General features: G+C 54.9%; 1 protein-coding gene across 2 annotated transcripts in view; it reads right to left on the reverse strand.

The window, feature by feature from the left end:
- Kcnq1 (potassium voltage-gated channel subfamily Q member 1) overlaps positions 1-12,074 on the reverse strand; it is a 336,238-nt gene extending 324,164 nt beyond the window's left edge. Inside the window, exon 1 of one of the 2 annotated variants that reach the window (XM_008839196.3) lies at positions 11,677-12,074. In XM_008839196.3, coding sequence (XP_008837418.1) covers positions 11,677-12,053 — 377 coding nt within the window. In that variant the 5' untranslated portion in view covers positions 12,054-12,074. The remainder of the gene's footprint in view (positions 1-11,676) is intronic. The other variant, XM_008839195.3, reaches the window with a different exon arrangement.
- Between the last annotated feature and the right edge of the window lie 11 nt (positions 12,075-12,085).

The raw sequence follows: 12,085 nt of genomic DNA on the forward strand, positions 1-12,085 counted from the left end.
GGGAGGAGGGGGAGAGAAGAGGAGACGGGGAGGGAGAGGAGGGGGAGAGAAGGGGAGGGGAAGGGAGAGGAGGGGGTGAGAAGGGGAAGGGGAGCATCAGGAGGGGAGAGGGTCCCTGCCTACTGTCCAGATGATGGCCTCTGGACTCCCAATCGGCATGGAATGGAGCTATCAGACTTGGCCATCTGCAGACAGGACCACTGGCCCGCGGTATACAAGGCCAGTGGACAGGGGGCATGCCATACCACCCCACCTTTTCTACCTTCCAAGACCTGTGAGGTAGACACAGGCCCGGGGTTCAGGAACAAGAGCCATTTTAGACATCTAAGTGGCTGCAGCTGGGGCAGGCAGCCCTCCCCCACGTTCCTGGCCAGTCCCTTCTGAGTTCTGGCTCCTTCAAGGCCCACCTCCCACCCCTCCACCACCCACCCCTCAGACTTCCCTACCCCGATTCCTGCCCCAGCATACCCACTACTGCTTCTTGCTCCCCCACAGGTATCATGAGCCTCAGGATAGATGAGCGTGATGCTTCCTTTCAGTATCCGGCCTTAACTCCCCCACTGGGAGGTCAGGGATGTCCTATGAACAGGACCAATTCCAAGCAGCCTTTGCTTCTAAGCTCTGCACCCCCATACTAACTTGACACACACAGACACCATGGACTGTGTCAGCTGGGGTCATTGCAGTCCCCCAGGAGGCCTGGCCCTCATGTCCCACTGGTGAAGTCATAGGGCTGGCACAGAACAGAACAGAGCACCGGGCACTGGGAATAAACCTCAGTGTATCTGCTCCACAGTCTCCTGAAAGCCTGTTCCCAGGGAATGAGCGGATCATTCACAAAAGAATTCAAATGGGCTCAGCTGCTCCCCACTGGGCAGAGTCACGGATGGTGGGCAGGACCCAGCAGGTAATGCTCAGTGGAGGAAAAGGCCTGTCCCTGAGCCACAAGGAACCTGAAATGGCGGGTTTTGCAATGTCTTTAATCACAGGCTACAGTGGCGGACACATCATCCTCTTAGCTATGTCTTCATCAAAGCCCTCGGGCCCCTGCCCTGCAGGTCCCCCATCACGACTTGCATGAGCACCCCAGTTGGCACCAAGCACGCTCTTCTGGCTCCAGTGTGTCCTCATAAGCATCCATCAGGCCTGGGGTCTGCAGCTGACTCAGTCACCCCTCTAGGAGAGACAGCAGCATGGGCCAGGGAGGTTCTCGTAGAACACTTTCTTCCCAAGGCCCCGCTGTCCCACCCATCTAGATTTTGAGATGGTGTCTTGATATGTAGCCAGGGCTGGCCTCAGACTTGGGGCAATCTTCCTGCCTCAGCCTCTCCAGTGCTGGGATTAGAGGTGTGAGCTACCACACCCAGCTCTACGGTGCTATTCTCACTGAAGACCCACCTTGGGTCCGCTCAGTGATGTGACGTCACACACAGTGCCCATGCGTTACAGAGACTCACAGGATGTACCCACAAGTTCCCTGTCAAGACTGCACAGCATCTTACACACATGGTACATCCATGTGCACACACACACAGAGTACACCCATGTGTACACATGCACACACAGAACACCCATGTGTACACACTGCACCCATGTGTGTACACACACACACACCAATGAGTTCACTGATTCCAGTTCCACTTGGAATTGGCCAGCACCCTGTGGCCAGTGGACCCCATCGGGCTGTTTTCTGCTTTGTCCATCTGACAACAGGGCATCCCTTGCCAAGTCTGTCTGGTTGAGAAGCTGAGCATGCACTTACTAAATCTTCCTAGACGATGGAATTTAAATGTAGATTGCTAATGCTCCGCTCCATTGGTGTCTGCCTGACCATGTGCCCATAGCAGGCTGCTGTAACCACCAAAGCCTTGTGTTCTACCTTATTTTGAGCCATCCTAACTAAGGGCAGATGTGGCTTCACAAGCAGACAGCTAGAAATTGTGGGGAACATGTCAGGCCTACATCCTGCCAAGATCAAATGCTCTGAGTGTGAGGCTCCTTGGGGCTACTCAGATGCAAACCAGCTCGGGACCCCCAGCTGCTCCTCTCTGTCAGGTTGACTGGGTACCTCTGGAGGGAAACACAAGGACAGAGGGGCCTGCGCCGCTCAGGGAGGCTGGGCTCAGCGTGCAGGAGGCACCCGCAGTCTCAGGAAAGGTGGAAGTCCCTGTGATGCATGGGGAGACGGGGAGTCCCAAGGCCTGAAGAAAGTTGTGGGTGGCTCGGGTCTCTGTCTAGCTGGTGGATATAGCTGTGGCTTTCCTGCTCTCTCCAGACTCCTACACAGAGCACATTACATGGGAAGAGGCTCTGGAGGGCTGTTCTGACTGGTCTCTCAGTTTGCCTAAGAGCACATGTTAGATAGAGAGGGTACAGAGAAGGGTACCCAGCTTCAAAAGACATGGAAGGGAAACCAGAGGCTTGCTCCCCAGTGAATCTGTACCCTGTAAGTAAGGTGGACTGGTGCTGGGCAAGTACCCTGCGATGGGAAGGGAGTGGCTTCCCGGGGGCTGCAGATAGAGGCCAGGAGGAGGAGGATGCTGTGGGAGCATGACCCGCCCAGTGCCAAGAATAGAGCATCACTACTGGAGACACCACATCCTAAAGGCTTTGGGCAGGAATGAAGGAGTACAGCAGACCATAGTAACTCTCTAGCAACACAGCCCAAAGGACAGGAATAAGATGACTACCTCACAAGGAATTCAAACCAGGGATGTTTAAGGAAACTTAATGTACAGCAGACTACAGCCAGGCAATTTAAAGTAATTAGGAAAATAACTCACGATGTGAATGAGAAATTTAGCAAAGAGACAGATTGAAAAAAAATCATCAAAGTCTGGGACTAAAGAATACAATACATGAGATTTAAAAAATATCATGAAGAGCCTTGAAGCAAAATGCATCTGGCAGAAGAATTTCTGAGTCCAAATATACGTCCTGACAGAAAGAAAAGTCAAACAAAAGATACGTAAAAATAACAAGAAGACCGTCAAGGCCCACAGGACACCAGACGGGAGCAAAATCACATTATGAATTTTCAGATGAAGAGACTCAAAGAGGCATAGAAACCCAATTAGATATTTGACAAAATCATTAATGAAAACTTGACAGTTTTCAGAAAAGACAGACATCTTGGCCCATGAAGCTCAAAGAACTCTTAACAGATGCAGCCAAAACAGACCCTGAACTGGTTATCACCAAACTACCAAAAACACAAGGCAGAGAATCCTAAACACAGCAAGAGAGCCATCAGGTCCCTGTTGTACAGTACCGTCTTCCCAGTCAGACACAGCCAAACAGATGCCATCTTAATGGGTTCAGCTGGCCACCCTTGCAAAGGAGCAAACCAACTGGACTTGTTGACTGCTGATGGTCCCTTATAGATGGAGGGGCGGGGAGGGTCATGGGACCCTTACCTGAGTATCCCGCCACTCCTCCAAGCCAGCTGTATGTAATTCTGCGCTAATTTCATGTAGCTTCGGGGGTCTCAAGGAGGGACTACAGTCCCTGGGGAGCACCAGGCATTGGGAGCTTTCATCTGTGCAGCTATGGGGAAGCTATCATCCATGCTGGATGCAGACCTTCCACTGTCGCTGCTTTGAGGTCACCCACACTCCCGCCAGTAACCCCGCACCATACTCTGTAAGTAAACTGTTAACTCATTGGTTTCCCAGAGGGAACGCTGGTGGGATCAAAGTTTGGTTTGTCCTGGGACCTTGGAAGGTGGAGGTGTAGACATTGCCTAGTCCCTTACCCCATGAAAAGGCTCACAAAAGTCACATACAAAGGAATCGTCTTTAGACTAACAGCAGACTTCTCAGCAGAAACTGTACAGGCCAGGAAAGAAAGGAATGATGCAAAGTTCTGAAAAGAAAAGATCAAAATCTGCCAAGAATACTATATTCAGCAAAGATGTCCTTTGGAAAACGAGAAAGTCCGTCTTTGCAAAGCAAGCAAGAACTGAAAGAATTTATTGCTAACAGGTTAGACCTATAAGAAAAGCTTTGTGAAGTCTGTTATAGCTTGAATCTGAAATAGCCCCATAATGGCTTGGTTGTCAGCTGAGGGTATTTAGGAAGTGACTGGCTCCCAAGGGCTCTGACCTAATCAGTGGATTGCCCCTCCCCGTGGAATCCTTTGAAGGCACTGGAAGTGGTGGAACTAGGGCCTGGGACCTACAATTAGGTCACTGGAGGTGTGCCCCGAATAGATACATGCTGTCCATGACCTCTTCCTAGTTCTCTGCTTCCTGACCACCATGAGGTGAACACCCTAGCTCCACCACACCCCCCTTACCATGGTATCCACCTCACCTTAGACCCAAAATCAAAGGAGTCAAGGCTGACTGTCGGAGTCCTATGTAAGAAGCAAAAAGATGATAGTTACCATAATGAAAACGTGAAAATACAAAACTCATAAGTAGGTGTGCAAAGGGGAGTGAAAGCTATCAACACAGACCAGCAGACCCTAAGGTGAGCAGCTGGAGAAGGAAGGAATGATGCACAGAGCCACTGAAAAATGTGGCTGCGGCAAAAGTGCGCCCCTTCAGTAACCCTTGGTGAAATGGCTTAAATTCTCCAAACAAAAGCAGAGACTTGCTGAATAGACTTTTAGAAACAAAATCAAAAAGGCCTAGTTGTGATAGTTGATATCAATTGTCAACTTGACAGGATCCAGCATCACCTGGGGGACAAATCTGTGGGCATGTCTGTGAGTTTCTAGGTTGGGTAAACTGAGGTGGGAAGACCCACCCTGAACGTGAGCCAAGTGCCAGCGTTCCTGACTGCGGATGCAGTGTGACCAGCTGCTTCGTGCTCCTGCACAGCAAAGGAGCTAACCCTCAGCATGGAGAGGCACCCTGAGGCATGGGAGGAACATGAAAACTAGTCTTCTGACAGGGGACTGAGCCCCAGAACAAACAAAGAACTCAATAGCAAAAAGTTGAATGCTTTTGTTTCAAAACGGGTGAATGACTAGAAAAGATGATTCTCAATGTCAACCATAGAAAGGGCCAAGAAGCCTGTGCAAAAATGCTCAGCATAGGGCTGGGACGGCTCACTTGGTGAAGCCTGGCACCTAAGCATGAGGACCTGAGTTTGGATCCCAGCACCCAGGTAAAAAGCTGGGTGTGGAGACGCGTGTCCCCACCCCACCCCTGCTGGGGAGGGAGAGACCGGAGGATCCATGGGGGATCCCACTGGCCAGTCTAGCCCAATGGGCAAGCTCCAGGTTCAGTGGAACACTCTGTGTCTAAAAACAAGATGGAGAGTGATGGAAGACATCTGACATCAACCTCTGGCCTCCCCCGCCACACACACACACGTGCACATATGTACACGGTGCTCAACATCACACATCATCAGAGAAATGCAACTCTAAGCCGCAGCGAAGACATCTGACATCAACCTCTGGCTTCCCCCCCCACACACACACGTGCACATATGCACACGGTGCTCAACATCACACATCATCAGAGAAATGCAACTCTAAGCCGCAGTGAGATACCCCACTCCTTACCGTTCAACAAGACAGAAACTAGGGGATGCCGGTGAAGCCGTAGGGAGAGTGACTCTCACACACTGTGGGTTGGAATGGACGTAGCAGGGAAAGTACGGCCATTCCCCTAAACCTGGAACTCAAACCAGCATGCCAGGAGATGTCTGCAGGCACCTGCTCACAAGAGTCAAAACATGGGCTCCACTGCACTGCCCATTACAGACAAGTGAGGAAAATACGGCACCCAGCCACAGAAAGAAAAAAGCTCATTATCTGCAGAGACGCTTGCGGAGCCGGAGGACACCTTGCTCTGTGAAACCAGATATAGAAAGACAAGTGCTAGAGCTAGCGATGTGGCTCAGTGGGTAGAGTGCTTAACTGGCACACACAGAGCTCAGCACCACATAAACTGGGCATGGCGGCACACACCTGTAATCCCAGCACTTGGGAGGTAGAGGCAGGAGGATCAGAGGTTCAAGGTCATTGACCGCTACTAACAAGTTCAAGGCCAGCCCAGAACACATGAGACCCATTCCCACCCCCCAAAATGACAAAGTAGTATACGTTCTCATTCTTCTATGAAACCTAAAAAGTGGATCTCAGAGACTGTAGGACCACACCTGGGCAGGGAAGACGCTGGAGGGAGGATGGTTAACGGGGACAGAGGGCAAACAGCAAGGGTTTCTTCTAACGTTCTGTAGGGTTGGTAACAGCCGAATGTTTCAAACAGCCAGTAGGGAAGGAGGAATGCTCCCAACACAGGCAATGGAACTCTGAGATGACTGACAGGCCAGGCACTGATCATCACATTGCACATATGTACTAGAATGTCACACTCTACCATCAGTGTGTATGATTACTATGTGTGAAGTATAATGATACATATTTAAAGAAAGCACAAGGGCCTGGGTTCAATCCCCAGAGCCCTATAGAAGTGCTGGGCATAGTGATACATGCTTGTAATCGGTGCTGGGACAGTGGGGCCTGGTGGATCCCCGGGGCTCACTGGCTCACAGTCCAGACTATTCAGTGTGCCCCAGGTCATTCAGAGGCCCTGTCTCAACAAATGAGGTGGATGGATTCTGAGGAATCTGGCCTCCACATACACACCTCGCACATGCACCTGTATGCACACACACACACACAGTGGTTCTTGCTGAAGGAGGTGGTCACGCAGGCAGGCAGAAATGCAGACAAATGGGTCTTTCTCTATGGGGAGGGTGCTCTACAGACAGGTCCAGCCCTCTCTGGGACATGCTGCCTTTACCTGCATTCTTCTAGAACCATACTGCAGGTGTGTTCTGCTCAATCCCCACACCCTAAACCAGGTGGCAGGAAGTGGGCAAGTACCTGAATTGGTCTTACCTTAGTAAGACAGAAGCCCTGGTCTCTTAGAACAGTGATAGGCGGGGCCCACAGGACTGTCCCAGGGTCACAGGAGGGTCCTCACAGCCGCCTCTGTCTCTGCCCACCACTTTCCCAAGTGCAGGAATGTCACTGGATAAAAATACCCACAGGCAGATGTCATCAGGCCTGGCCTGTCTGTGGGGCTCAGAGTTGCTGGGCAGCAGGCCTGACCTCCACAGGCTGCAGGGGTGGGGCGTGTGTGAGCAGAGAGAAGGTAAGGAAATCCCTGAGCGGAACCAGACGGCTCCAGGTGCACCTGCCTGCTCCAGCCCCTCAGATACTCAAAAACACTAAGGCAGGAGCCAAAGTTGCAAACACCACTGGGGGCCAGCGGGCCTCTGTGTGCAGGAGGGGAGAGCGAGGGCATAAAGACGGAGAGGGCACTGGGCATCTCTCTGCCCGGGAAGGTTTCCTGGAGGCGGTGGCCTCTGAACGGAGCCACAAAGGCTTCTGAAGATTGAACAGTGTGTGCTGAGGTGGGGTTTGTCAGGCTGGGCTCCATCCCATCTTCCTGCCCAGGACCTCTTTATCCTCCTTCTGGAAGAACAGTAGGGTGGCAAGGGCATTCCTCACATGACTCTGATCATCACCTGGTATGTGGGGAAGGAGCTCCTGGTCCCTGGGGCACACCCAACTGTGTGACCTTAGGCACACCCTCTCTGAGCCCCAGGGTTCTCAGAAAGTAGCCATGCTTGATAGGCCCTTGACAAAGGCATTGGCTAGTCACCTCCACCTTTCCCCAAAGCCCCTGGGTAGAGCTGGTTAGCCCCCTGCCTGGCCAGCACCCACACGGAACCTTGGGAATGGGGCTGGCCAGGAGAACGTGTCTTCAGAGTCGTCCCTCCACCTTCTCACTGACCGATAGCAGAGCGACCTCAGGCTCCTCTCTGCAGCCCTTGGCAATCTGGCATTCTGCATGCTTGGCAGGGCTATAGAAAGAGCTGTCCACCAAGAAGAGGCATGGGGGATCCCAGGGGTCCTGGGATGAGCAGAGCTCAGCTGGGGTGACATCTCATACTGACCAGCCCTGGGTGCCTGGGTGGTACTTCCTCAACAGGCCCAGCAGAGCCCCAGCCTCCCCTCTGCCCTGCCTATTATGCCATGTGCCTGCCAATGGGGTCCAACAGGACCTCCCTCTCTATAACCAATCCCAGGATTGCTGTCCACATGGCCCTTCATTGTCCCAAAGGTAGAGGCTAGACACCAGCACATAAGAGCTTCTAGAAGCTTCTCTGGTGCTCTCTTCAAGACTGACCTCACACTCCCACCCTGGTCTCCTCCTTTGCCTGGAGCATGCTCCTTGGAGGTTAACCTATACCTCAGAAGCTCCAAGCTGAGAGTCTCCTCAACTGTCAGCCTCACAGTGGGGAGGGAAGTGAATCACATCCAGGTATGCAGGATCCAACAGCTAGCCTGGTATCAGGGCTGGGAGGGACCACACGGCTTATCAGGGTCCACTTCCCAGACGAGAGCGCTGAAGAGAGTGTGGGGTTAGGGGCCCCTGATCAGGCCAACAGGAATTAGTTCTTTAGGGATTCTAGACCTGTGCCCCAGTGCCTGGGAGCTGCTGAAGGAGGCAGCCAAGGCTCCTCTCACTGATAGGCAGACTTGCTGGGAACATCCTATACTGGGTGCTGTGAACCACTGGAACCACTGTAAGGTGGACACCTTGCCCAGGAATGCTGAGCTCTGGACCCCACTTTGCCACCGGAGGACTCCAAGCACCAGGCGCAGTGAGAAGCAGTGGGTGCGGACAGTGCCTCAGCTCTGTCTCAGTGGCTCCCACTACAACCACCGCTTGGCACAGCCCTGCAGTAGCACAGATACACCAGGCCCTCCTGACCCCCGGGTAGGGACGCCTTTCCTCCAGGGGATCCGAGTTCTCTGCAGGTTTGCCTCCTCTCGCTACCCTGCTGAGTATCCTGGCCAAAGGATGCCTGTAGTCCCCCAGCTCATGGCAGGTCAAGACGAGGAGCTCCACACGGCAGGCTACAGTAGCATAGAAGCATGGCAGGGTTGAGGAGGGGTGTGTGGACAGCCAGAGGTTGACAACAGCATCCAGGCCCCAGAGGAGAGGGCAAAGGGAGAAGCCACAAAGAGATGCCTTAAATTTATTCCCGGAGTTGAAGAACAGGTAGAGGGGCTTGAAGGAGCCAGGAGAGACCTGGGCATCCAGACAGCCCTGCAGCCACCTCAGCTCTCTGCCTCCATCGCCGCTCCCTTCCTGGGTCTGCTGACAACTGCCCAGTGGCCACTCTCCAATGGGAGCCACAGCCGATATGACATGGCCCCTGCACTGGAAAGGCCAGTCCAATGGACGACCACCAGGCCCAGCCGCAACTTCCATGCATGATCTGGCAGGTGCTTCAGAAAAGTTCTTGAGAACCCAGCCAGCCCGGGCTGTGGGGAGAAGGGGACAAGGGTGCTGAGGTTTGGGTTCAAGAGCACTAAGCCTGTCTCTCAAGCTCCTCTGCTGAACACAGTCAGGATCTCTAGGCAACTTGGCAATCAGAGTCGATACTGGCTGGACATCTGCCCTTGCCGCTGGCCAAGGCCCAGCAGCAAGGTGGCTAGACCCCCATGACCTCAAGTAGGAAGGGAGCTGATCTCTGTGGGGACACAGAGAGTCACAAGAAAGGATGAGGGTGAGAAGGCAGGAACCCAAGCAGGCCAAACAGGCAAGGGCAGTGCCCAGGGGCCATGTCCTGACCCAGTCAGCCAAGGCCAGCACCGACACAGGAAGAGCTGCTCTCCTTGGGCCAGGGCAGGGGTTCCCCAAGGAGGGGCCAGGATGTCCGGGCCTGTAGGATGCTTAGCCCCCAGAGCACATGCAAGCTCCACCCCTCCAAGGGCAGGCCTACCCTCTGAGCCAGAAAACCATCACCGGACATGTTCCACATCCATCTTACCAAGAACAGTGCTTGCCCAAGGCCTGGGCAAGATACATGCCATGTGCCAACAGTGTCCACCAGCATGGTGGGGGGTGGGGGGATGACTAAGCTCCACCACCAGCCACAACTCACAAAGGGCTAGAACAGAGGAAAGCTGGTCAACTGACATGTAGCCCTTTGCAGAAGCATCCCTTTCCCACTTCCCTTCCTTGCCAGAGGTGCAACTCTAGCCCTAGCCCTAACCCTTAGGCCACCAACCCCAGAAACCACCAAGGTCCTGTGGCTCCTGGGCCCTGTGGAGGCTGAGTAAACCAGACCCACTAAGCAAACTTCCCGAAGCCTGAACAATCCAATTCAGGAAGAGAGCGCAGTGTAAGCACAGATTTCCTCTGAGGCGGAGCAAGTCCTCTTCCTCCACCCAGGCCAGGCCACCACAGCCACAACAGGAGCCAGGGTGGTCATCCTATGGCTTGCATCACCAGGAGGACACTGTGCAGGCGTCCGAAGGCTGCTTGCCTTGGCAGACAGGTGTGATGAGCACAGAGGTAACAAGGTAGAGGCTTCTCCAGCACCCCGCATTCTCATCATCTTAGGGAGCTTACAGTCCAGCAGGTAAGTGCTGGGAAGCAGCTAGCCACCTTCAGCATGGCACCCACAGGTCTCATATTTTGATGGACATCCATACAGCGGAATTGGACTTGAGTAAGACTCCTTGGGGTCTCTCCACACAACTCCTCCCTAATCCCTAAGAAAAGCCCACCGAGGCTGCCATGCAGCTCCTCCACAGACCAGCAATGAAATCTCTGGGGCCCTGGCACTTTAGGAGGCAGGGCTGGGGGTTGAGTGGCTTTAAGGATATACCAAGCATGTCTATGGGAATGGGGTGCCCCCTGAGACTTGCCCTAGCTGCCACAGGATGTCCTGTCTCCCTCTGTAAGAAGGGAAACTCTCAGCTCATCTTCCTGAGCCTGGCTCCTGCTGGGCCTGGGGGACCCAGTCACAGCTATTCATAGGAATAAACAGACCCCTGGGCATTCAAGTCCTAAGACAAACACTTCACCAATGGGGACCCACGGGGAGGTCACCCAGTGGAGCTTCCAAAGCAATCAGCTACAGGGGCGGGCACTGGAGTAGAATCCGGGGCCAGAGTCTGGCAGGGCACCAAGAAGCAGAACAGTCAGGACATACAAGCGTCAAGGTGGCCAGGGGGAGGCAGCAAGGAGGGCAGCCAGACCCTTCCCCGAGGTGACTTCCTGTGCCCCTGCCCTTGAGAAATGGAGTGCCCTGCCCCTCTTAGGCATGCCCACACCTGTGGGATGAGAGCCACCTGGTAGCCATAAAGGCCAGGTGCAGCCCTGCTCCCGCCCCTGTCCTGGGCAGGTGCTATCTACCAGCGCCTGAAAATGTGTCCGCCTGGCTCTGCATCCAGCTGGCTTTCATGAGCTTGGCCAGTGAGGCTGTGGGCACTCCCCTGTGGGCATGTTGAGTTAACCTGCTCCTATGAGTCCCCAATACAGACACCTGCCAAGGCCTGGGAGGATCTCAGCACAGGGACCAGTCACTCTTGACCCACCCCAAAGTTCCAGCTTCCTCTCCCACAAGGACTAACACCTGGGCGGCCTCGCACCCAAAGGAGGGGGGCAGCTCTGGGGCTGGCTTAACCCCTTTTCCAAGTGTCACCCTCCACATGCCCCATCAGGGCCACCTTCAATCAAGCTGAGTCCCTGAACCTCGGGGGACTGGCTCCCAGGCTGGTTTCTGTGTTCCTCGCCTCCCCGCCACCCCAGGGTCGCAGCTAGGGCGAAGTGGCGGCGGGCGCAGGTGGAAGCGGTGGCGACCGCGCTCCCGCACCAGCCCCACGGAGTCCGTGCAGGTTACTCACACGGTGAAGTGGTACACGAAGCACTTCCAGCCCGTGGGGCGCTCGAGGAAGTTGTAGACGCGGCCCTGGATGTGGGTGCGGGCCAAGAGCGGGCGGCGCGCGCTGTAGATGGAGACGCGCGGGTCGAGGCTCACTGGCGGCCGCGGGCCCGGGTCGGGAGCAGGGGGTGCGGGGGGCGACCCCGGGGTCGCAGGCCCGGGGGTTCCGGGCGGCACGATGGGCGCGTAGAGCGTGGCCCCCGACGGGCCGCCCTCGGCCAGCTCCAGCGAGAACGGGCACTTCTTGGCCGGACCCGCGCTGCCCCGCCGGGCGCCCAGCAGGCGGCCCCAGCCCCAGCGCTTCCTCTCGGCCTCGGGCGGGGAGGAGGCCGCGGCCATGGCGAGGCAGAGCCCCGGGGGGCCGGCAGGGC

The sequence above is a fragment of the Nannospalax galili genome, unplaced genomic scaffold (genome assembly GCF_000622305.1).
Source record: "Nannospalax galili isolate Female #2095 unplaced genomic scaffold, S.galili_v1.0 scaffold1639, whole genome shotgun sequence".
NCBI classification, from domain to species: domain Eukaryota; kingdom Metazoa; phylum Chordata; class Mammalia; order Rodentia; family Spalacidae; genus Nannospalax; species Nannospalax galili.